This window comes from Aotus nancymaae, unplaced genomic scaffold (assembly GCF_030222135.1).
Source record: "Aotus nancymaae isolate 86718 unplaced genomic scaffold, 86718_ANA_hifiasm-v0.15.2.pri h1tg000029l, whole genome shotgun sequence".
NCBI classification, from domain to species: Eukaryota; Metazoa; Chordata; class Mammalia; order Primates; family Aotidae; genus Aotus; species Aotus nancymaae.
In genome coordinates this window covers 67,645,001-67,667,609 of record NW_026988442.1, presented here as the reverse complement: position 1 = coordinate 67,667,609, position 22,609 = coordinate 67,645,001, and the positions used below count along the sequence as shown (strand labels likewise).

The window sequence follows — 22,609 nt, the reverse complement described above, 5'->3', positions numbered from 1 at the left end:
CTCAGAGGACTACTATAAACTTTAGTTGTGCCACTGTTAATATGATACAATCATTTTAATTTACTAATTGTAAATGCCATGAGCAAATGAGGGGACTTTTCAACACCAAAGCTACCATTCATAATGCGCCAACACAATCACACTTCTGCATGTGAAATTTAAAGCGGTTATGCTAGATAAATATCTGGGCACTTTTTTTTTCTAGAGTTTTTGTGCATATAAGCAAGGGGAGATAAACTGTTACATAAGTGCACCTATGCGAGCATATTTTTTATAACTCATCTTTGAAAAGCATTCAGGTGACAAGCCCAATCAGATATAAATGGAATAATTTATATGAGCTGTTCTCCTAAAATAGTACAATTCCATAATATAGTATTATCACTGTTATTGACTGTGTTTGCTTATTCTCGTTTTCCTTATTCAAAGAAAATGACGGTTACAAGGAAAAACTAAGAATTCTAAATAATAATATCGAGTTTAATCATTTTAAAAACAGACATGGTGTCAAGACTTAAATTAAGTGATTCTAGATCTGTAGGGCCAGCTATTGTGACTTAAGGCACACCACTTCTGTCCATGCAAACATATCATAATGTCAATTTGCAGAGTCAATCCTCCCAGGGGGACAGAAGAGTTTTGCTGTAACATTTAAAGGACACTGTGAATCAATCCTATTCAGTCATTTTAAGGATTTAAGAAGCTATACTTACTTACCTGTTGAAGACAGAGTTTTTATTTTTGAGACAAGTAAGCAAAAAGAGGGGGAGCAATTTTAACATTTAGCTACAAATATCCATATCAAGAAGGGATCATTTTTAATGTACATCCAACCATTTAGTATTAATCCAATTTATTATGTATATACACAGATAATATATGCCTTTTTGATTTTCCTTAAAACACTTAGATTTCATAAACTAGTAGCAGCTTATAAAAATACTCTAGGTAATTGAAAGTGTTACATGAGGAATGAAAGAAATACACACTTCTTTTACTATGACTTGCATCCTACATGAAAAGAAAATTTCTAAGTAAAACGAGGTGAAAAATGGAATTAAAATTGCTGAGATGTTTAATAATGTATAATTAAAATACTACAATTTCATTCACTTTTTGTGGAACATAAAAATGAAACTAAAGTCAAGTTAAAGTGCAAATAAAATTTCTAAATTAGAAATTAACACACTCATTCGATCGTGAACATAAGACTATTAAATCATATTAGAAGAGACCATCAAAAAATCATTTAGACCTCAATTAAAGCTATTACCATTAAAAGATCTGCATCTTCAAAATGCCATGAAAAATTAATAATGATTGCCAATCAAAGCAATATCGTTTCTCTAAGGGGTTATTATAGAAAGAAATCACTTAAAACCATCCCCCCACCTGATCTGTCCCTGGCTTGTGCGTCACCATATGCCGCTCGAGCTGGGTGCGGTAGGCAAACGTGTAGCTACAGAGAGGGCAGGAAAAGTTCTCTTCATTCTTCTCGTGGCGGTACTTGATGTGCTCCTTCAGTGATGTCAAGCGCTTGTAGCCCCGGTCGCAGTAGGGGCAGGTCAGCAGTTGGGCAAAAGCATCTGGAGTTCCAGGTGGCAGGTCTGTAGCAGAGAGACAGAGAGACAGAGAAGCGGGCCAAAAGGTCAGTAAATCAATGGCAGCTAATGGGCTGACTGCCCAGGATGGTATGACAGGAATCACTGCAATCTGCTCCACAGAGTGCCATCATTGCACCCGGCCCCCCTCGCACATCAGTCCCCTCGCACGCCCAGGACAGACTTGTCGGAATCAGCTCACACTGTGCTAGAAAATTAATTAATTACTTCAGCTTTTTCTGGGGGGGACTTAAACAGCTGATAAATGAGGAAATTCTCTTTAGGTGACTGACAGTTCCCATAAAACCTGTAGCCACAGATGACTTGGGAACGCACAGCATCAAGGGGCGTTTCAGGTGTTGGTGGATAAGAACACAAGGTGAGGGAGGGTCGAGCTCAACTTTTTTTTTCCTCAAAAGTAAAATATTTCAGAAAGATAGGAATACATTTAGATATTTTTATCTCTTAGAAATGGGCTCTAATTGTTCTTGTTCTTTATTGGATGTACAAATGACACAAATTTGCTGACAAAAAAATTTCACAATACCCTAAAATTACAGTTCTAATCTTTGCTCATGAAATTCCATGCCTCTGCAGCTGTTCTTCAAATTTTAAGGTAAACACCCAGGCATGTAGTGCATTTGTAATTGTAACAGCTGCAGAGGTCAGTGTAGTGGCTAAAAATGATTTACAGCCTCACCATTTTCTTCTTGCCCATTGGCCTCTGGCGTGCCAAGGCGAGACAGCTCCTCAGGGGCTTCTGGGTAAATAATGGCTGTGTCACTGCGCTGAAGGTACTCCTCGATGCTGACTGCATGACCATCGCGTTCCTCCAGTTTTCTTTTGGCAAAGTATTCCTCAAAGTCTGATGCGCAATTTGCATTCTTCACTGAAATCATAAGAGGAGAAGAAAAGACTTTTCTGGGCGTTCTTCCTAGGAGCCCAAATCCATCTCCATCATAGCCAGCGAGAAATGCTGACTTGCAATAAGACTACAAAACCTAGTTTATTTGTAAGAAGTGTTGAAGATGACCAATCATTGATTGAATGCTTATTCTTGTAATATATGCAAGGAGGAGGACACTTGGCTTCAACTTAAATAAGCACATTTTATTTTTTTTCTTCCTGGAATATTAGTCTGCATAACTTACAAAGAATGAAAGAAATTTAAAATGTTTTTCATAAAAAAATTTTAAAAACCTACAACTACATTCTAAGATCCATAAACATGAAAGATAATATAAGATAATGCTATTTTAATAGTCTATCTGAAACTTCCTTTCTTTTAAGAAAGGTATATTTAATTTTTCATTGTCCACTAGACTGAATGTCCCTAACCACAGATACGTCCTGTTGCTAAATATAAGCTTTTAACCCTCCACCCTCTGAATGTCACAGACAGCCAGGACTACATAGTCTGAGACAGATGCAAAAGGAAAGATATTCCTAGACAGATAATAATGCAACTTTGTTAAAAAAATCACTGGAATGTGGCATTTTATCTTTCCCTATAATTTCAATCTTTAGTTTGGTATTTTAAAGCTGCTGAAAATAAAATTAAGCTCACAGCTGATAGAAATAAAATAAAAAGTAACAGAGGGAGTTAAGAAACTGGTGTGTGATTTTGATACGATTTTAACTTTTGTAATTATGACTCTATTTCTGTAAAATGAATAGCAGTTGTAACTCAATTTTTAGCAACTTGTGTCATAAGATTGTGTATATTTGAAACCTCTAGATGTGTTTCTGAAATAAGTTGTGGCATAGATATCCTAAATAATATTTTTATGCATAACACAAACTTGGGAGAGTAGCTGTTATATTATTCTTTATCATAAGTAGGTGAAAAAAGTACATTGCTGGTACAATTAATGGTGGAATCCTATTATCATAGTTTTTGAAAGCAGTTAACCTTGGTGCCACTAGCTTCTTCACCTCATCTTCTCTACCATAAATAATACTACAATATTTTACATACTAATTCTCGTTGGCAACTGTGGCAGGGTGATGTGCAAGCAAGCTAGGCAATTTTTTTTTTTTTTGCTTTCATCATTACAAACTTGGATTTTAGATGAGAAGAACAGAAAGCAGAACCATCCATTAATTCAACAAGTATTTATTGAATACCTAGTATGTGACAGGCATCACATCATGCTCTAGTGAGAAAAAAAAAGATCTAGGCTCATCCTTTGGGAAGCCATGAGAGAGATTAATACAGTTGCTATTATCTCCAAAGTAAACACATCAATACAAACTCAGGAAAGTATTATGAAAGAAAGTTATACGGGCCGGGCGCGGTGGCTCAAGCCTGTAATCCCAGCACTTTGGGAGGCCGAGGCGGGTGGATCACAAGGGCAAGAGATCGAGACCATCCTGGTCAACATGGTGAAACTCCGTCTCTACTAATACAAAAAATTAGCTGGGCACGGTGGCGCGTGCCTGTAATCCCAGCTACTCAGGAGGCTGAGGCAGGAGAATTGCCTGAACCCAGGAGGCGGAGATTGCGGTGAGCCGAGATCGCGCCATTGCGCTCCAGCCTGGGTATCAAGAGCGAAACTCCGTTTCAAAAAAAAAAAAAAAAAAAAAAAAAAAGAAAGTTATACGATGATATAAAAGAAGCAACAGAGGAACCTGATGGCAGCTAGAAGATCAAGAAAGTGTTAACTGAGGAAGCATGAAGTTAACTAACGGTAGAAGCTGGAGAAGAGTTTCATGTGCAATGAGGTGACTGAAACAAGTATGGGACATCTCAGGATGTAAAAAACAAAACAAACAAAAAACAGTGCTGGAGTGCAGCGGGTGAAAGGGGAACCATGTGATGTAAGGGTGGAGAGCAAGGTGGGGCCAGACCATGCAGCAGGTAAGAGCTTGTTAAGGATTTAAGCAGGAAGTAATTGAAGAGTATTAAGCAAGGAAGATAGTTGGATGAAATTATGATTATTTGCTTTTTTTAATGACATCTTTGGCTATAGTATGATAGGGATTGGAGGAAGAGAAAAGTAGATTCTGGGAATCCAATTAGGAGGGTCTTGTCCTAGGCCAGGCAAAAGATACCATTAAGGAATTGATGATGGAGATGAAGGAAGTGGCTGGATTTGAGAAATACCTAAGATATAAAATTCCTCAGATTTGTTTGGGAAAGAATTTGGTTTCTCAAGTTGGGAGATGCTAAGATAGCTTCCTCAGGTTTAGGTTTTCCAAATCTGATGGAAAGTAGGTGATATTCATCAAAGCAAAGAACACTAGAATTCTAAAAAGACTTGAAACTGTAAACAAATATATGGGGGACCAAATAAAAGGAAGTGGGAGATTTACACTTTGTGGACCTCTAAAATAAGCACCAATAATCCTGAATGCTGTAATCTCAAACCTTTCTTTTGTGCATCTGTAACTTTTGATAAGTTTAACAAGAACAATGATCTGATTCCCAAGACCTGTATTTCCCTCAAAAATAGATTTGGGGGCCGGGTGCGGTGGCTCACGCCTATAATCCCAGCACATTGGGAGGCCGAGGGGGGTGGATCACAAGGTCAAGAGATCGAGACCATCCTGGTCAACATGTTGAAACTCTGTCTCTACTAAAAATACAAAAATTAGCTGGGCATGGTGGCGCATGCCTGTAGTCCCAGCTACTCGGGAGGCTAAGGCAGGAGAATTGGTTGAACCCAGGAGGTGGAGGTTGCAGTGAGCCGAGATCGCGCCATTGCACTCCAGCCTGGGTAACAAGAGCAAAACTCCGTCTCAAGAAAAGAACCGCCCCCCCCCACAAAAAAACTAAAAAATAGATTTGGAATGTACAGTGGTGGATTAAGATTTTATACCTTGAAACTTTGCTTAAATCTTTTATTAGCTGGACTTAATAAAGAATATGGGCTTTAGATAAGATGACTTTCCTCTTACTGTACGCACAATGTCACGGATGCTTTCCGATGGATACTTTTTGGTAGTGACTGTGATGATGTCATTTAACTTGCATCACTGAGGCCCTATGGAGTATGTAGAAACTGTCAACTTGCATAAACTATTTGATCATTGTTTTGGATCATCAAAATAACTTCAGTTCTATAAAAAAAAAATCACCTTTTACTTTTGATGGCAAGGAAAGATAAAAGGGTCAAAATGGTGGAGCCAGGATGAACGCCTTTTGAATAACTTCACTGATTTTATCAGTGACTTCATTTTCAGTACTGTAACAGCAGAAAGTAATGTAATAGCTTCTTTCTGAATTTGAATCTCCTTGAGGGTTGTAAAATGCTTTAAGTTAAGGGTTAAGTCATGGTTTAAGTTTTCTGGGAATATTCTCCTACTTAATGACCTTAGTGTAACCTAGTAAACATAGATGGATGTACATTTAATATCCTCATTTTATCTTGATATTTCAGCAACTATTTGAATGATCTGGCTATCTTTGCATGAATTTTCATTTGCATATGAATGTTTCCATCAGAAATGTAATCACATGCAAATTCAATTGGATTTGCATTAATAGTGTTTTGGCTTAAAAGGGAGGAAAAATCTGATTTTTCTGGATAGGCAAACAAAACTGCATCTAGATACACTACTGGTGTTTGGAGAGGCAATTCAATTGCTAGATCAAATTTGGCCATGCTAGATTTCTATGTTAAGTGTGATGGGGACAAAAAACATCAAATCATGTGCTCTCTTTAAGGATTCATCTTTGATCATCTTTGTATCCTGAGCATTGTGTATATTGCTTAGAAATTAGTAGGCTCTCAAGAATCATTTATGGGATGAATGTGGAATAAATTATGTCCTTAACGCTAATCTTAGTGTAGAGGCCTTTTAGTAAAAGGAAGCATAAAATACGAACCTACAGCTGAGCTAGGGATGTAGACCTAATATTCAGGCAATTGTAGAATAATTATTTGATAAACTGGGTAGCAGTGGTCATAAATACTTGCAAGAGTTTGATACAGCTCAGATAAGTATTCAAAAGGGTTTCATGAAGAAGATGGCCCTCAATCATTTAAATTCATTTGCCCCATCTGGATATTTCTTCATGCCACAGAGATAATGCTGTTGGTTATATATCTCATCTATCTAGGGTCACTTAAGTGGGCTAGAGTTGAACCTCCCAGAAACTAGGTATAACCAGCTAATATCTAATGTAGTTTTTCCATGAGGTGCAATAGGTGCTAGTAACATATAGTTTTTCTGCCCAGTACTTCAACATTCACCTTGTCCTAGGAATGGTTCTCCATTTCTCGATTGCCAAGCTTATGGTACCCAAGGAGCTGCTGAGTTACCATGTGATCCTGCTCCCCTAGCCACAGTTGATCTCCGTTCCTCAGGTGAGCTAATCTTAGTCCTCTCTTCTCCAGGCCAACTTGTTGATTGGTCCAGAAGTAGACAACAGATCCAATTAAATTCAATAAATCCCTTCCCTATGATTTTAGGACTTTGTTCCAGAAAAAGCATCAAGGCAGTTTTAAATTTTTTTTCGCCAAGTGACTATAGCTATAGAATGAAGGAACTGTTACTTTTCATCTAGAAAAAGATTTATGAAGAGAGAGAATAAAGCAGACACACAGAGAAAAGCAGACAAGATCGCATGTTCTGACAGTTCATTTCTAACTCTTCTTGTTCCTGAGGCCAAGGTGCACCTTGGAGTGGTTCTGCTGACCACCTTCCTTAAATTCTGTGAGCCAAGACACTGCCTTTTCTTCTTGAAGGTATGTTGTATTTCAGTCTCTTAAAACTAAAAGCACCTTAACAGTTATAATACTAGGACAAATGCTGGGGACTCGATTTTGGTTATTCTCAGAATTGTTGGGAAGAATGAAGTTTTGATTGTATCTGAAAGTCTGAATTTTTGTTTTTACAAAGATTATGTAATACTGTGTATTGGATACAGGAATGAGGTAGAAGAGTAGCTGAAAGGTTGCAGAATTCTTCACTGCCTTTTTCTATTGTAAAATCAATCTCATTTTCCTTCTTTCTGTAATCCTCTTCACTCCCTGGCCTCCCTGGAAAAACTGCCAAAACACACTGACGAAAGATATTTGCATGGTATTTATGATCAAACCAAAACAAAAATTCACAAGAAGCCTCAAGTAATTTCTTTCCATACCTTCTCCAGAGATTTTGCATTTAGTCCTAAAATCTACCCTAATGTCTTGCAAATATCTCAACTTTCCCTAAGGTTACATAAATTTTTCTCTATCCAAAAAAAGACTATCTAGCTTGGGCAATAAATCTCGTCTCTATAAAGAGTAAAAGAATTAGCTGGGCATGGTGGTGCACACCTGTGGTCCCTGCTACTGGGGAGGCAGAGGTAGCAGGAACACAAGCTTGGGAGGTCGAGGCTGCAGAGAGCTGTGATCGCACCACTGCATTCTGGCCTGAGAGACAGAGTGAGACCCTGTCTCAAAAAAAAAGTAAAAAAATAATGTTAATTAAAAATGTTTCCTCATGACCACATGTATTTTTATATTGTTAGGGTGAATTTTCAGGTCCCTTCTAGTCAGGAAAGCCTCAGTTTTCTTAGCACAATATTGGCCACTCTTACTAACAGTGCTTATTAATGACATTTTTATAAATATCTTAATGTCTATGTTAGATAGATATTGATTTTTAGAGAGATAATAATAAATATCAATACAGGCTGGTCTTAAAAATTATTGCCTAAAAAACAAGCAATGTTAACAGAACTCTAAATAAAAGAGAAATATTGGTCCCCAAATTAGTCAGCACCCATAATCAAGTTGCTTTAGAATACTTTCTCAAAGATACTTAAAAGTGGGCTTTGCTTAATATTTACAAGTAGTGAAATACAGCCCTGATACTTATTCTTTCTCATGTTCTGTTTCCCTTTGCCATTTGTTTTCTTTATTTGTAACAAGCCTGTGTTCACAGAGGAAGAAAGGTACTCTATTATCACTGGGTTAGTATCCTGCATGCTTTTAATTTTCATAAAAAATTGAAAAAAATTGAATATTATGTTAAGCCATTTAAGTAAACATCAAAATGAATAAATAATTCTTTTGGGAAAGAAAACATCTTGCTGGAGCAAGTATATGAACAAACTGAGTAGAATCAGTCATCCATCCTTTTGTTTAATAACTGTTTATTGAGTGCCTACTAGTGCCAGTGTTCTTGGAAATTAATTAGGACATGAGTTGTTAATTTTTTTTCTACTTCTGTGATTCACACATATGGAGATATATACACATGATGGTTGTGATTCTGCAATATACAGGTATGTAAATATATATATATATATATGATAGGACATCTCATATATATATATACACACACACAAAATGCTTCCCCAGTGTAATGTAATGTATGTAATGTAAATTATGTATTTATCATACAATCTGGCTTTTGCTCACATCACTATGTAAAGGCAAAGGGACCTAAAGAAGCAATTACAAATCTAGATTACTGTATTTATCAACTTTTTGAAAAACAGTCTTTTTATTAACATCTCGGATAATAAGAAAACAGAAAATTATGTTGAATGTAGTCATTTGTATCGAGCTTTTTAGTTTAAGGAAGCACGCATTCAGCATTTGTTGAGGTCTTTAGATTCTCATGGCTACTTTGTTTAAAGTTGACTAATTAATAAACATAAGAATTTCATCATTAAAAATGCATGTATGCATTTTTGCAGAAGACTTCCAAAAGACATATTGGCACTAGATATCTAAAAACAACCGTGAGGGAAGAGGATGATCTTTTTCTCATTACTCAGCTACATGGGCGGCCTCGAAGAGCCTCCAGCTGGTACAGAGGCATGGATAAAGCCAGGTCGTCAAGAGCAACAGAGAAGTTTTCTGCTCTTCCTGGGAATTAGTACAGCATCTTGGCCGTTCTCTCCACCCCTGTTCTGACATGGCTTTCTCCAGGGAACACATGTTCAGATGCCAAATAGAGTTTCTCATGTAAAACAGCTTCAGGAGAGCGAGGTGAAGAGTGGACAGGGAATGGGAATCTGTAGTAGTCTGCAGTATCAAATATCTCCCTAAACAGCAGGAGGTCTTATATTAGGGGATTTTGAATATCAAGATGTAGAGACTGCTAACACTCAGACAATTCTGATTGCTGTGTATTCGTACAGAATGACAGAGTCCATTACTCTTTAAAAAATTCCCAAGAGAGACAATATGCACTTGTCTTTCACATTACTATGTAACCTAAACATTTGGTACTGGTATATTACCAAAAAGACAGAGTAGTTTATTATATTTTAGAGGAGTTGATTTAGTAAGTGATTTTGCCCAGCAATTCAATGCTCTTTCCTTATGCTTTTTGTAGAGACAGGTGAAATGCTCGGGACAGTCAGTGATTTTCAAAAGTCAGTGGCATCAGTATTATCTGGGGGCTTGCTTGAAATGCAAATTATTGGGGCCCATCCAAACCTGTGGAACCAGTAATCTGTGTTTTAACAAGTCTTTCAGGAAATTCTGACCCTTGTCCAATTTCAGAACCACTACTTTATAAATTCAATCCTCTGCCTCGCATGGCTGAATAAGACATTCATAACATGATTTTGGAAAGAAGCACAATCAGTCCCGTATTATTATTATTAGGTAGCTTTCCTGACTATCTCAGCCTGAGTTTACACAGACTTCCTTCTTCACTTACTGAATGTCATCTGTGTGTCTCAATCATTGAATTGATCACGTCCCATTATAATCTTTCTCTTACGTGTCTGTGAACTGATAGAGGAATGAACCATATGTTATTCAGCTTTGTGTCACCAGCACCTAGCATAGTGCCTGGGTCATAGTTATTATGCAATAATTGAATGATTAGGAAAGGTTCAGGGTACTTGGACTCCTCATTTTGGCTTAGTTATTTCATGTTTTTGAATTTCAATTGCCTCATCTGTAAAATGAGCCAGGGTGTGCTTTCTGGGGTATCCTCAAGGTTCCAGAATTCCATAATTTCAATTAATTAATTACCTTAATCAATTTGCCTTTTATTCACTGGATAGGCCTAGAGAATTTTATCTGTATTCTTTTCAATTAAAAACTCAAAATAACACAGCTTTCTTATGGGGGAACCAAATATGCAAATTAAGAGAAAATATTTTGGAGGTGCCTGGAAACCCCAGACAACATCACAAGCAAAACAGTGCTTATTAAATATTTGTTGAATGAATGAAGGGGGCATTCAAGGAGCTTGAAATATCAGTTATTTCTTGTGGGAACACTTGCTGTGAAGCAAAGATAGCTGCTCCTAATCGCAAACAAAGCTAATAAAACCACAGCATTCATTAGCTAGGAAGTGAACAGGCTCTTCTTGGTGTTCACTGATTATAGTCTGAAAATCACCCCCCTTCTCACCTGCCAAGCACTGCTTCTATTTTTCTCCCCTCTGAACCTATCTCTTTCTCCACCTTATTTTTAAAAACTCAATGTATGAAGTTAACTAAGAAATTAAAAAATAATGACTTCTATGACAGATGTCTGACTGGCAGACAAAACTCTTTCAACCTATAAAAATGTGACAGATATAACCAAGAAGAAAATGACATGCTTTGTAATAGTATGACTCTCTCCTTGTTAAGTATTTAGGTACTAACTGAATTATCTGATAAACTGATTTTGTACAATTGATTAACACTATATATCCACTCAAATCTTGCAGAGAAATACATTATAATCAAACTTGTATCACTTCTGTTACTCATATAAGAAAGCTAACTAATTTAAAAGTTTTAATTTAAACTCCATGTAAGAAGAATAGGAGAAACTGAGAGCTATTAAGCCAAGAGGATAACAAAGGTCAAAAAAAAGTTCTTATTCTTTCCCCCACTTTCCCCTATGCTAATGATGTGATGCACAGAATTGATGGTTAAAGAGGCTTAATTGCTTGCTAGGCTGCCAAAGTTATCACTAATATGACCAGTTTAGGGGAGTTACACCAGGCACCACTGTATTTGTTGCCTGAAATAAAAATGTAAGGCCCCTCACTCAAAAACTGTTAAGAGCTTCAAGACAGCAACTGCAGAGCCAACCAAGCAGCTCTTCTCAGTGCTGGGCCTTGTGTGACTGTGCTGCTCCCAGACCCAGGAAGTTGGCCCTGTGTATGTTACCGTGACACAGGCCCCCAGAGAACCTCCCATCCCATGACAGCTAGTGTGGTCTAGTATTTTTGTTTTTTGTTCATGCTTCCAGTAAAATTTCATTAGAAGAAAGGGCAGGGTGGGGTGGAGTCCAAAATTTCCAGCCTAATTTCCTCATTTAACAGATGTTACAACTAAGGTACAGTGAGGTTAGTGATTAATATAAAGTTACACAACTAATTTCTGGAAGAGCTGTATGTAGGATTTATGTATCCTGACTCTTCACCCACTGCTCTTTCTACATACCATAATGACTCAACATGAGAGAAAGAGAGAACAAAATAGAGAACCTCATCTTTTTAGTTTTTCATCATGCCTGACTTGACACCATTTGAACAGGCCCTACATACTGAAAAGATCAAACTGACATTATAAGCAATTCTAAACAGCAACATTAATATGCTATACAATTAATATGGGGAAAGTCAGTTAAAATGCCTGCTTCAGTGTGTGTGTGCGTGTGTGTGTCTGTATAAAATTTTTACTTTTTTTCTCTCTTTTTTTTATGTTCCCACTCCTCTGAATCCTAGACACTTGTTTTCTTCTTACTTTTTTTTCTTTTTTTTCAACTGGGTAATCCAGAGCTGGGTCTAGGGGGGCAAAGAGAACATACAAAACTTCTTCAAATTCTCTGTTCAAGATGCTTATTTAAAATTTCCACTTAATATTTAAGAATTGTATTTCCTAATTTGACTATTTCAAATTTGTAATCAAGTTTCCAAAGCCACTCAATAAGGAATAACTTTCCATAGCACCTTGCAACGGCGAATTTTTATTAGGTAATATTTTAACATCTGTTAAAATATCAGGTATTAGTTATTAGTTAGCAGATATTACATATTTCATGGTTATAGTAAACAAGAAATGCCTCAAGCTGAACTTCGGACTAGAGACCAAAAAAGAACTTTATCCATAGTTCCTTTTGCTTTCCCATTTCACATATTACTTGTTTTTCTCCCCCCATGCTTAATGATATCCTCTTACATGTGCTCCACTTCTTCAGACTAAATGAACTGTGTCATCTCCTGAGAATATCCCATCCTTCACAGACCTTTCCCACAGGGCCATCCCTGCTTTCATCTGTCTTGACACAGAGAACAAAGAGGAAGGGTCAACAAACTCCTTAATTCATGGTACTGCTTCCAATCAATGTTCCTGTTTCATCAATTCACTCATCATTTATTTGTTTGTTTATTTACTTGTTAATTCAACAAATACCCTGGTTACGAATAATGAACACTACATAAACCACTACATCATCTGAGAGGGACTATGGAGAAGAGCAAACCTAAGCCCTACCCTCAGAAAGCTTCCATTCTGTAGCTGTAATGTTTTGAAGTCAAAAGTCATCCATTTTCACCATCATGTTTTAAGACATTGCCTGTACAGTACAAGCAAAATGACACCTGTCCTATGATTACATTTCCCTTAGGATGCCATTGCATTCTGGGAAATTTAATCACTTAATAGGTAGTCCATGTAGAACCTGGCTTCATAGTGCTTAGGCTTTCTCTAGTCCAGCAACATGGATGGTCACACTTGGTCCTGGGCTAACCCTGGGACAAGAGCCAAAAGTACACATTGAAACGTGTTCTTCAATGTGACAACCAGGCCCTGACAAGTTCCCTAGTCCGTTTTACCCATTCTGATTTTATTTACCTCAGTTCACTTTGAAACTTGAAATCATCACTTTCATCTCTGTCCCTTATACGTGTATCAATCTTACCGTGTTGAACTAAGATCCAGTCCAATTTCTTTGCTCCTAGAGTATCAAATATATCTTTTAAAAAATCTTAAATAATAGTATAGTCTTGTTGCAGACTATGTTTTCAAAACTGGACATTCCTTCCAAATAATTGAATCTCCATGCAATGCCCACAACAATTACTCGAACGTCCGCTTCTCAAGATTCCAACTCTATTACTGTTCCCTTACTGCTGACTGCTAGTCTCTTTCTTACTGACTTCAAAGAGAGCAACCCATAAGGTGTGCCTTCCTTGGACCATCTTAAATTGACTACATTCTCTCTATTATCAGTCTGTCTTCTTCTGATCTTACTGCTAAAAAACTCATTATTTGGTTGTCATCTAAAGTTATTCTCTTATAACTCATTTGATAACTCACTCCACCTTTCACCAAGTCTCCTTTTACATCTCAGCCTTTCCCTCTTTCTCTCTTGTGCACAGAGGCATACCCAACAAGTCTTTGTCCTGAAGAAACTCTTCCCTGAAGTTTGCCATTTCTTTAAGGTACCTCTCTTGTCTTGTCTACAATATTTGACCCTACACTGTTAGAAACCCTCTACAATATTGAACACTTTGCATTTGAACCTACATAGCTTGCTATATTTCAAATAAACTATCTTAATCCAGATGATATAATCAATAATAATAATGGCTAGAAATGACAGAGCATTTACTATGCTCTAACATTGTATTAAACATGTTACACACATTTCCTATTCATCTACCATTGTTTTATTCACCCAGTTGAATGTACGTCCTTAATGACAGTGACTATTCTTTTCTCAATGTATCTTTCGTGATGACTAACAAAATGCCGAGCACTTAGTAGGATCTCAATAAGTGACCATTGAGTCAAATAACTAATGAGGCTATAATTATTTGTTTTTAAATTTTCTCTTCTTGTCATTATGAATTTTTTTTTTGTCAGCACCATAAAATTTTATGCTCCTTAATGGCAGGAACTTACTCTTCTATTTCCCTAAAGTTTCTTTCTCAAGCCTCAGTTCAAATTCTACATATAACAAACACTCTGAATGCATATATTTTAGTGATTGTTAACAATGGGCAAATACTTTTGTTTTTTGTTTATTGGTTGTTACCCAGGGTAAGAAGAAAATATATATATGATTTTTCTCCACTTCCATGAGAACAACTTTTGAGATTCCATGTATGAGTGAGGTCATGTGGTATTTGTGTTTCTGTGCCTGGCTTATTTCATTTAGCATAATGCCCTCCAGGTTTATCCATGTTGCTGCAAATGACATGATTTCATTCTTTTTAATGGCTGAATAGTATTCCATTGGGAATATATACCATTCATTTTCCATTCGTCTGTTGATGGACATTTAGGCTAATTGTAGAGGATGAGGAGAGTAGGGGGAAGGGTGAATAGTGAAAGTTTGGTCAATAAGTGCAAAACTACAGTTAGATAGGAGAAATAGTTATATTGGTCTATTATATGACTGGAGCTCACAATAATGTCGTGTGTATTTCAAAATAGCTAGAAGAGGGGTTTTCAAATGTCCTTATCACAAAGAAATGATAAATGTTTAAGGAGATATATGCTAATAATCTTGATGTAATAATTAAACAAATTATACATGTATCAAAACATCATGTTGCACCCCACAAATATTAATAAGTAGAATTGTTACATGTCAATCATAAATTTTTAAAAAGAATATGATTCCTGATGTAAGTCAGTTGTCAAAGAAAAGAAAAGTCTGACAGCTTTCATCATTATTGCACGTAATCACTATAAATACTACTAAATCCTCCTCTTACACAGTTAAAGAAGGGATGCTAAATAAAGATGAAATCAGATATAAAACTATACTAGTTCTTAACCTTCATATTTTAACCTCAAATGCCAGAGTACTGAAAATAATTTGTCCTACAACTTGTCTGTGTTTTTTCCAGAATGTCTAAAGAACTTAATTGGCAAAGGCCCTCAAAATTGTTAGTCCTTTCATTACAAATTTGTTAAATATTGTATTTTTGTTTTCTAGAGAAGAAGGTAAGGAGGAACAGTGTGAATGGAGAAGACAGTTTACAATGTATTCATTTCTTAATGAACAAAAATAGTTTGAAGTTTATTAGTAGATGCAAACAAACAAACTAGCAGAACAAAACAGGATCAGCATCTAGTCTATGTTAGTTGTTGTACTGGGTGCTTTAACAATGACATGCCATGAGAATGATACAATGGACTTTGGGGAAATGGTAGGAGGGTGATGAGGGATAAAAAACTACACATTGGGCATGGTGTACACTGCTTGGGTGATGCGTGCACTAAAATCTCAGAAAACACCACTAAGGAACTTATTCATGTAACCAAACATCACTTGTTTCCCAAAACCTATTCAAATAAAAAAAGAAAGAGAAAAAATAAAAATACAGTTAAAAAAAATAGCTTTTACACTGTTGGTGGGAGTGTAAATTAGTGCAACCTTTGTGGAAGACAGTATGGTGATTCCTCGAGGATCCAGAAGTAGAAATACCATTTCACTCAGCAATCCTATTACTGGGTATATACCCAAAGGATTATAAATCATTTTACTATAAAGATACCTGCACAAGTATGTTCATTGTGGCACTGTTTACAACAGAAAAGACTTGGAACCAAACCAAATGCCCATCAATGATAGACTGGATAAAGAAAATATGGCACATATACACCATGGAATACTATGCAGACATAAAAAAGGATGAATTCATGTCCTTTGCAGGGACATGGATGAATTGGAAAACCATCAGTCTCAGCAAACTGACACAAGAGCAGAAAACCAAACACTGCATGTTCTCACTCATAAGTGGGTGTTGAACAACGAGAACACATGGTCACAGGGAGGGGAACATCACACACTGGGGTCTGTTGAGGGGTAGGGGGCTAGGGGAGGGATAGCAGGGGATGGGGAGGTTGGGGAAGGATAGCATTAGGAGAAACAACTAATGTAGGTGATGGGGGATGGAGGCAGCAAACTACCATGGCATGTGTACCCCTATGTAACAATCCTGCAAGATCTGCACACATACCCCAGAACTTAAAGTATAATTAAAAAAAAAAAAAAAGAAAAGAGTTTCTTAATGTAGAAAATAAATAAATAAATAAAAATGACATGCTGTTTGATCTCTACAGTGAGGCCTTGTACATAGGGAATCATGATTTCCACTTTATTGATGTAGAAATGAAGGCTTATCAATTACATACTTAAGTTAATGTAACCAGTAATTGGTAGAGATAAAATTCAAATGTAGTTACTGTTCTCTAGAATCTGGAGCCTTTCAAAACAAGTGCCTCTCATATGCAAAATAATTTATGTATTATTCTTCGAATACTGGAAACAAGTTTGGTCACTATAGTTAGAGTTGATACAGTTAGTTATTGGACAAGAATTTCATTGTGTTATGTAAGATTAAGAACTGATGCCTAAATTGGCCTTACCCAGTTTCTGGATGTAAGGTACTTTTTCCCCACTTAGCAAAGGAAGCGCAGGTGCAGGTGGCTATTAATAGCCCTTTATAACTGGAAGTACTTGATTGTCTGAGTTAATATAACTTTCACACATTCAAAGAGGAAAACATCAGGGCCCTATTTGGATCTTGATATGCACATGGAACTGCATTGATGCTAATAATCACCATGCACCTAAGAAGCTCCTTGTTACTCCTAGCACGTGGGCAAACTCATACTTACAATGCTTCCAAGTTTTTCCATTTCTCTACTCTTCTTAGAAAATAGTTTTTTCACACATTCTTAAAAATTTTACTTAATAAGTTTCATTTTAAATTTAAATTCTATTAACATCTGAAAGTTGTAGGGTTCTTTGTTAAAAGGTATTCTTTATCTTAGGTGTGAAAGCATTATAATCTTCTTTCTTTTTTGAAAAAACATTAAAACCAGTGAACTTATGCAGTGTGGAAAGTTATTAATATAAATCCATGTTTGCACTGCTTTGTGTTATAAATCAATTTTGCCATTCAGTTTATCTAACTTTATTGTTAAAAAAAATTTAGTGATACTCTAGGCTATTCTTCCTTGCCTTCAACAAGGCAAAAATCCTTCAAGGACTTAGATCCTGGTTTCACTCTCTAAAGATACTGACTTCGTCTCCTTCACAGAGAATATTTTCCCTACTATGGCTTCCTTTATCAGAATCCATTTCTTCTCCACCAAATAATTCATTCGCTGATTCATTCATTCATTTCACCAATCATAATATCTAACATGTGTGCTCCCTGCTATATAACTGGGTATGTTGAGGCAAAATGGAATAGTTTTTTCCTCAGGGCAAACATTTTTTAGTCGCTTACTAATGTCAACATATACATTCTTATTATTACTATTTGTGAGATAGGGTCTTGTTCTGTTACTATTTTTGAGATAGGGTCTTGCTCTGTCACCCAGGCTGTAGTGTAGCAGATGATGGCTCACTGCAGCCTCCAACCCCTGGACTGAAGTCATCCTTCCGCCTCAACCTCCTGAGTAGCTGAGAGTATGGGCCAGACCACCACACCTGGCTTCATTATTTATTTAACTATTTATTTATTTATTCAACAATTCTATGAGGTAGATACCAGGAGAATCCACCCTCATTTTTCAGCTGAAGAAACCTCTTGTCTTCATGAAATCAACTAGATGAAATAAGGGCAAACAATACAAAGAGGAACAATTAAACATGCTGAAGTTAGCGGTGTGCACTTTAGGGCTGTGGGATTTCAGAAAAAGAAGAGATTGCTGTCGTTTGGAGTGTTCAAGGATGACCTCATTAAGGAAATGGGATGTGATGTAGACCTGAAGAACAGAAGGATGGGGAGAATTTGGATGACTGGAAGAAAGGAGCTGGGGGATTAGGGTCTGAAGGGATAGCATGGGCAGAGATTCAGAGGTTGGTATAAGTGTGGTTCTTTTTTGCTATCGCCAAGGGATTTGGTCTGACAAGAATGGAGCACTGTTGGTATAAAATGGATGGCACTAATTATCAGACTGAAGAATGTCCTGTAGGTACTAAGGGGCAATTCAGGATTCCAAGAAGGGAATCTGAACATTGAGGAAACTGTTCTAGGAGAGATTTGGGACATGAGGAGGACATGAGGGCCAGAAAACAGTCAAATGTAACTAAGGCTTTCAAGTTTGGATGACTGGAATCATGGAGAGATGGAAATATCTGGTTGGTTACTTCAGGCCAGGGGTAAAAAATTTGGCAACCTAAAAATACAAAAGGGAAGTGCAAGTGCTGTTTGTCTCCCATTCACTCGCTCATCTCCTCAAAAACACTTTGTGACTGAGACCATTCCAGGATCCGTGGCAATAAAGGAGCCCAAACCCCACAGGTTCACTGGAGGAAGACACTCTAGTGTGGGATGCCTGGAGAAGAAGGGCGGCCAATAGCAGGATCTTGATGAGTAGGACGTGGGAGCAGAGGAAGATGGTATTTTAGATGTAATTTCGACCAGAAAATACGTATTATTTCAATTCCACATGTATTTGGCATCCAAAGAGATGCCAGGGAGAAGAAAGTGGTGTGGTAAACTTGTAGCTAGGAAGAAAGATATGTACTTATTCTCTAAAGGGGCAGAGTTGTAAGCTGAAGATCACTAGTAAATTTCTAATTAACTAAGTCCAGTATATTTGCTCAACTTTCTTTTAAGGGTAATTATTTGAAGCTTTTAACTGAGTTCTTACATTTACGAAATTCTCTTACTTTGATTCTGAATGTTTAATTTTTTTCTCTTGTCTTATAACCTTTTTTTCTTTCAATGAATTTGATTTTCTTCCCCACCCACAGGGACCCCAGCCTCAGCTTTCTACTTGCTTCAACAAACACATTCAGTTGTAAATCTCATAGTCCTATGATGTCTAACACCATCTGAGTATATTTGCATAACTCTCAAATCTCTATCTCCAGCCCTGACTTCTTAGGTTTCAATTCCTCATTTCCAAAGGACATTCCCATATTCCCATATCTATATATCTTTTATATGAAAATACTTATGTCTAAAGGCTGGTTCAAGATCTTCTCAAAATTAGATCCTTCTGTAAATCTAGAAATAGCAAGTACTGCTATATTCTAAACCTGTAGATCTGTAATTCTGAGGCCATTTTGCCTCCATCATTCAGAGAATCAATTGCTTGTTAAGAAGTCATGTTGCTAATTTCATCACTGTCTCCACCTTAGGACAAGATTTTTATCACTTCACACCTGGATAACTACAGTGACTTTCAGTTGGTCTCTCAGAGTCTGGTTTTCACCCACAAAATTCATGGTAGCGTAACATGACCCAGACTCTTCTGTCTGGTGCTTTATATTCTCCACCATCTGGCTTCAACTTAAATGTCCAGCTTTATTTCCCATAAATTGCCTCCTAGGACTCACTGATTCAGCCAAAACCCTTTACTCACTATCCTCTGAATAGATGTCATACTTTCCCTTCTTGGCTTACAGACTCCTCTTCAGCTAGAAAGCCCTTCTTCACTCCTCCATGACTATTGAAAATGTATTTAGTTCAAATTCTACCTCCTTCACAAAACGTGATGTGAATGCCTATTCCATAGACTTTCTCTTACTTCTGAAATTCAAATAATTATGGGCCAGGTGCAGTGGCTCATGCCTGTAATCCCAGCCCTTTGGGAGGCTGAGGTGGGCAGATCACCTGAGGTCAGGAGTTCAAGACCAGCCTGGCCAACATGGCAAAATCCCATTTGTACTAAAAATACAAAAATTATCTGGGCTTGGAGGTGCATGCCTATAATCCCAATTACCAGGGAGGTTGAGGCAAGAGAATAGCTTGAACCTGGGAGGCAGAGGTTGCAGTGAGCCAAGATTGTGCCACTGCACCCCAGCCTGGGTGAGAGTGAGACTCCGTCTCAAGCAAAACAAAACAAATCAAAACAACAACAACAAAAAACAAATAATTATGGCTCCTACCATTTGTTGTAGATTTAGCATGCATTTTCACTTATTGTTCACCATTATTTTTTTCAGGTGTATTAGTCTCACCTTCCAAATTAAATGATAACCATGTTTTAGTCTTCCTGACCCATCTTCCATCACACATGCACACAACAGTGACTATATAGAATACCCTCAATGAATACTTATTGATTTATTTATTGACTGAACACATATGAACTACAAGGTACAGCAGGTATTATGAGTAAAAAGGGGTCTTTTAAGCCTGGTGAAAGGACATTCGAGATTGATTTTTAAATCTTCTGAATAGAAGCAATTTTTATTAACCTCACTTTAAGCTGTAAGTGAATACAACGGCTAGCAAATTGTTACTTGTGGGGTAAATTTTCTTTTGTGACACTTTAAGTGTTTATAAGGGTAATAAAAATCAGCTTTTATTTATGCTGAAGGCTGAAATTTAACATTTATCTTGAAAAGGAACTTAAAGCCATTTTTGATCCCATGAGTTGGGACATTATAGAAAGTATCTAATTCATGGTATCGCTTTATTAAAATGTTTTAACATGAAGTTATTTTTATCTTGTTTCTATTTTTACGTGGTGATTAATATCCGTGTAACACAGAATATTAAAACTAGAAGTATTCTTATCAAGAAACTAGTTCAATCTATTCATTTTGCAGTTGTGGAAACTGAGTTCCAAAGAGGAAGACCGACTTGCCCAAGGGTACAATCTAGTCATTGTCAGGCTGTGTGTAAAAATTAGGCTTGTCGGTGCTTGAGTCTATACTTTTTTTAGAATAATATATTGTACAGTTTTATTTTTGTACCTTAAATTGACGTTATTCGAATAAATACAGTGACAATAGGTTTTTATTATTTCCCTTATTTTATACCAAGGAAAGTGAATGTATGCTTTTAAGTTATTAATAAGCTCATTTTAAACAGAAACACAACACGAGCAGTTTATTATGATGTGTATCAACATAACGGTTGATATAAATATCATCTTAGCTTTTTGAATTTCATAAAACTTCAAGTTTTTTTTCATGGATGTGTTGAGTAGAAGTAGTTAGGTGATTTTTTGTTTGTTTTCTTTCGGAAGATAATTTTATAGTGGACGCTATGCTAATATTTATGATGGTAGTGTAGAGGACTGTTTGAAACACCAAAAAAAAAAAAAAAAGTCTCATCTAGAAAAAGAGAGATAAACATGTAAATTTGTGTTGGGAATGTGAGAGAAGATGCCATTGAGTGTTTGGGAAAAAACATGGAATATCATAGTTGTCCTGAAACTCCATTGTGTTGCAGTAGCAGAGTAAAACAAAATACCACTCACTACCTTCCTGCTGTAATGTTTTAGTTTCATTAAACATAAGTAAACTTGTCAATGCTTCTCTAAAACTTCTGCCTGAAAAACATTATTTAGAAGGGTTCAAGGATGCAGAGGATTATAAGTGAAGGAAGAATTAAAAGGAACTCAGATGATTAATTAAGTTCATGGAAATTTGTCTTTCTGAAAAAAAGTTTTATAATCTAAAACTTTAAATTTTTTACACTATATCTAAATTTTTACACTATATCATTTGAATTCTCAGTGACTGATATTAAGCGGTGGCTAGTAGAAGTATATCATATCCTAATTAAAAAAATTTTTTTGCAGTCTTTTAAAATAAAAATACTACTAGAAATTAACCCAACTCATGTAATGAAAGGATCCTTTCATAGAATTAAGTATTCCTGAGCTTCACAGGCAAATTAGGGGTAAGAGAATGAAAGATATATTTGCTTAGTAAAATACCAAAATATAGGAAATTTTGATCTGAAACAAAACCAGAGACCTATAAAGTCTGACTTACTTGTTAAGTCATGGAGATACAAATGGATGGGTCAGTGCTTCTTTCCCTGCCTCACTAAACTCGCATGACACAGGACAAATACGGTCCGAGCGTGGCAAACATAACTCACCTGTACCATTGTTAATTGTGGTCTGGATCGTGGCTTCTGGCCCCATAGTGTCATAGTCTTCCTTCATTTCTTCTGTGGGGGAAAATTATCTTTAGCATTTGAGAATTGTAGAAAGGCTTACTATACTAAGCATGCCAAGCACAGGAACAAGGAAGATTCTTTTAAAGGAAACAGAGAAAAGGCTTGTTGTAAACCTCTAAACAATAGCTTTGTTCAGGCAATTGAATGAAACCAATAGTGCTAGCTGCACAAGAACTTATTTACTTTAAGCATTACTGCAAGCTGTG

General features: G+C 36.6%; 1 protein-coding gene across 8 annotated transcripts in view; it reads right to left on the bottom strand.

The window, feature by feature from the left end:
- ZEB2 (zinc finger E-box binding homeobox 2) overlaps window positions 1-22,609 on the bottom strand; it is a 132,880-nt gene that overhangs the window by 15,441 nt on the left and 94,830 nt on the right. For 6 of the 8 annotated variants that reach the window (XM_012473444.3, XM_012473446.3, XM_012473447.3 and 3 more), the window contains exons 4-6: window positions 22,323-22,394; window positions 2,302-2,490; window positions 1,393-1,607 (exon numbers count right to left, since the gene is read on the bottom strand). In XM_012473444.3, the coding sequence (XP_012328867.2) occupies window positions 1,393-1,607; window positions 2,302-2,490; window positions 22,323-22,394 (476 nt within the window). The remainder of the gene's footprint in view (window positions 1-1,392; window positions 1,608-2,301; window positions 2,491-22,322; window positions 22,395-22,609) is intronic. The other 2 variants (XM_012473443.3, XM_012473442.3) reach the window with 1 other exon arrangement.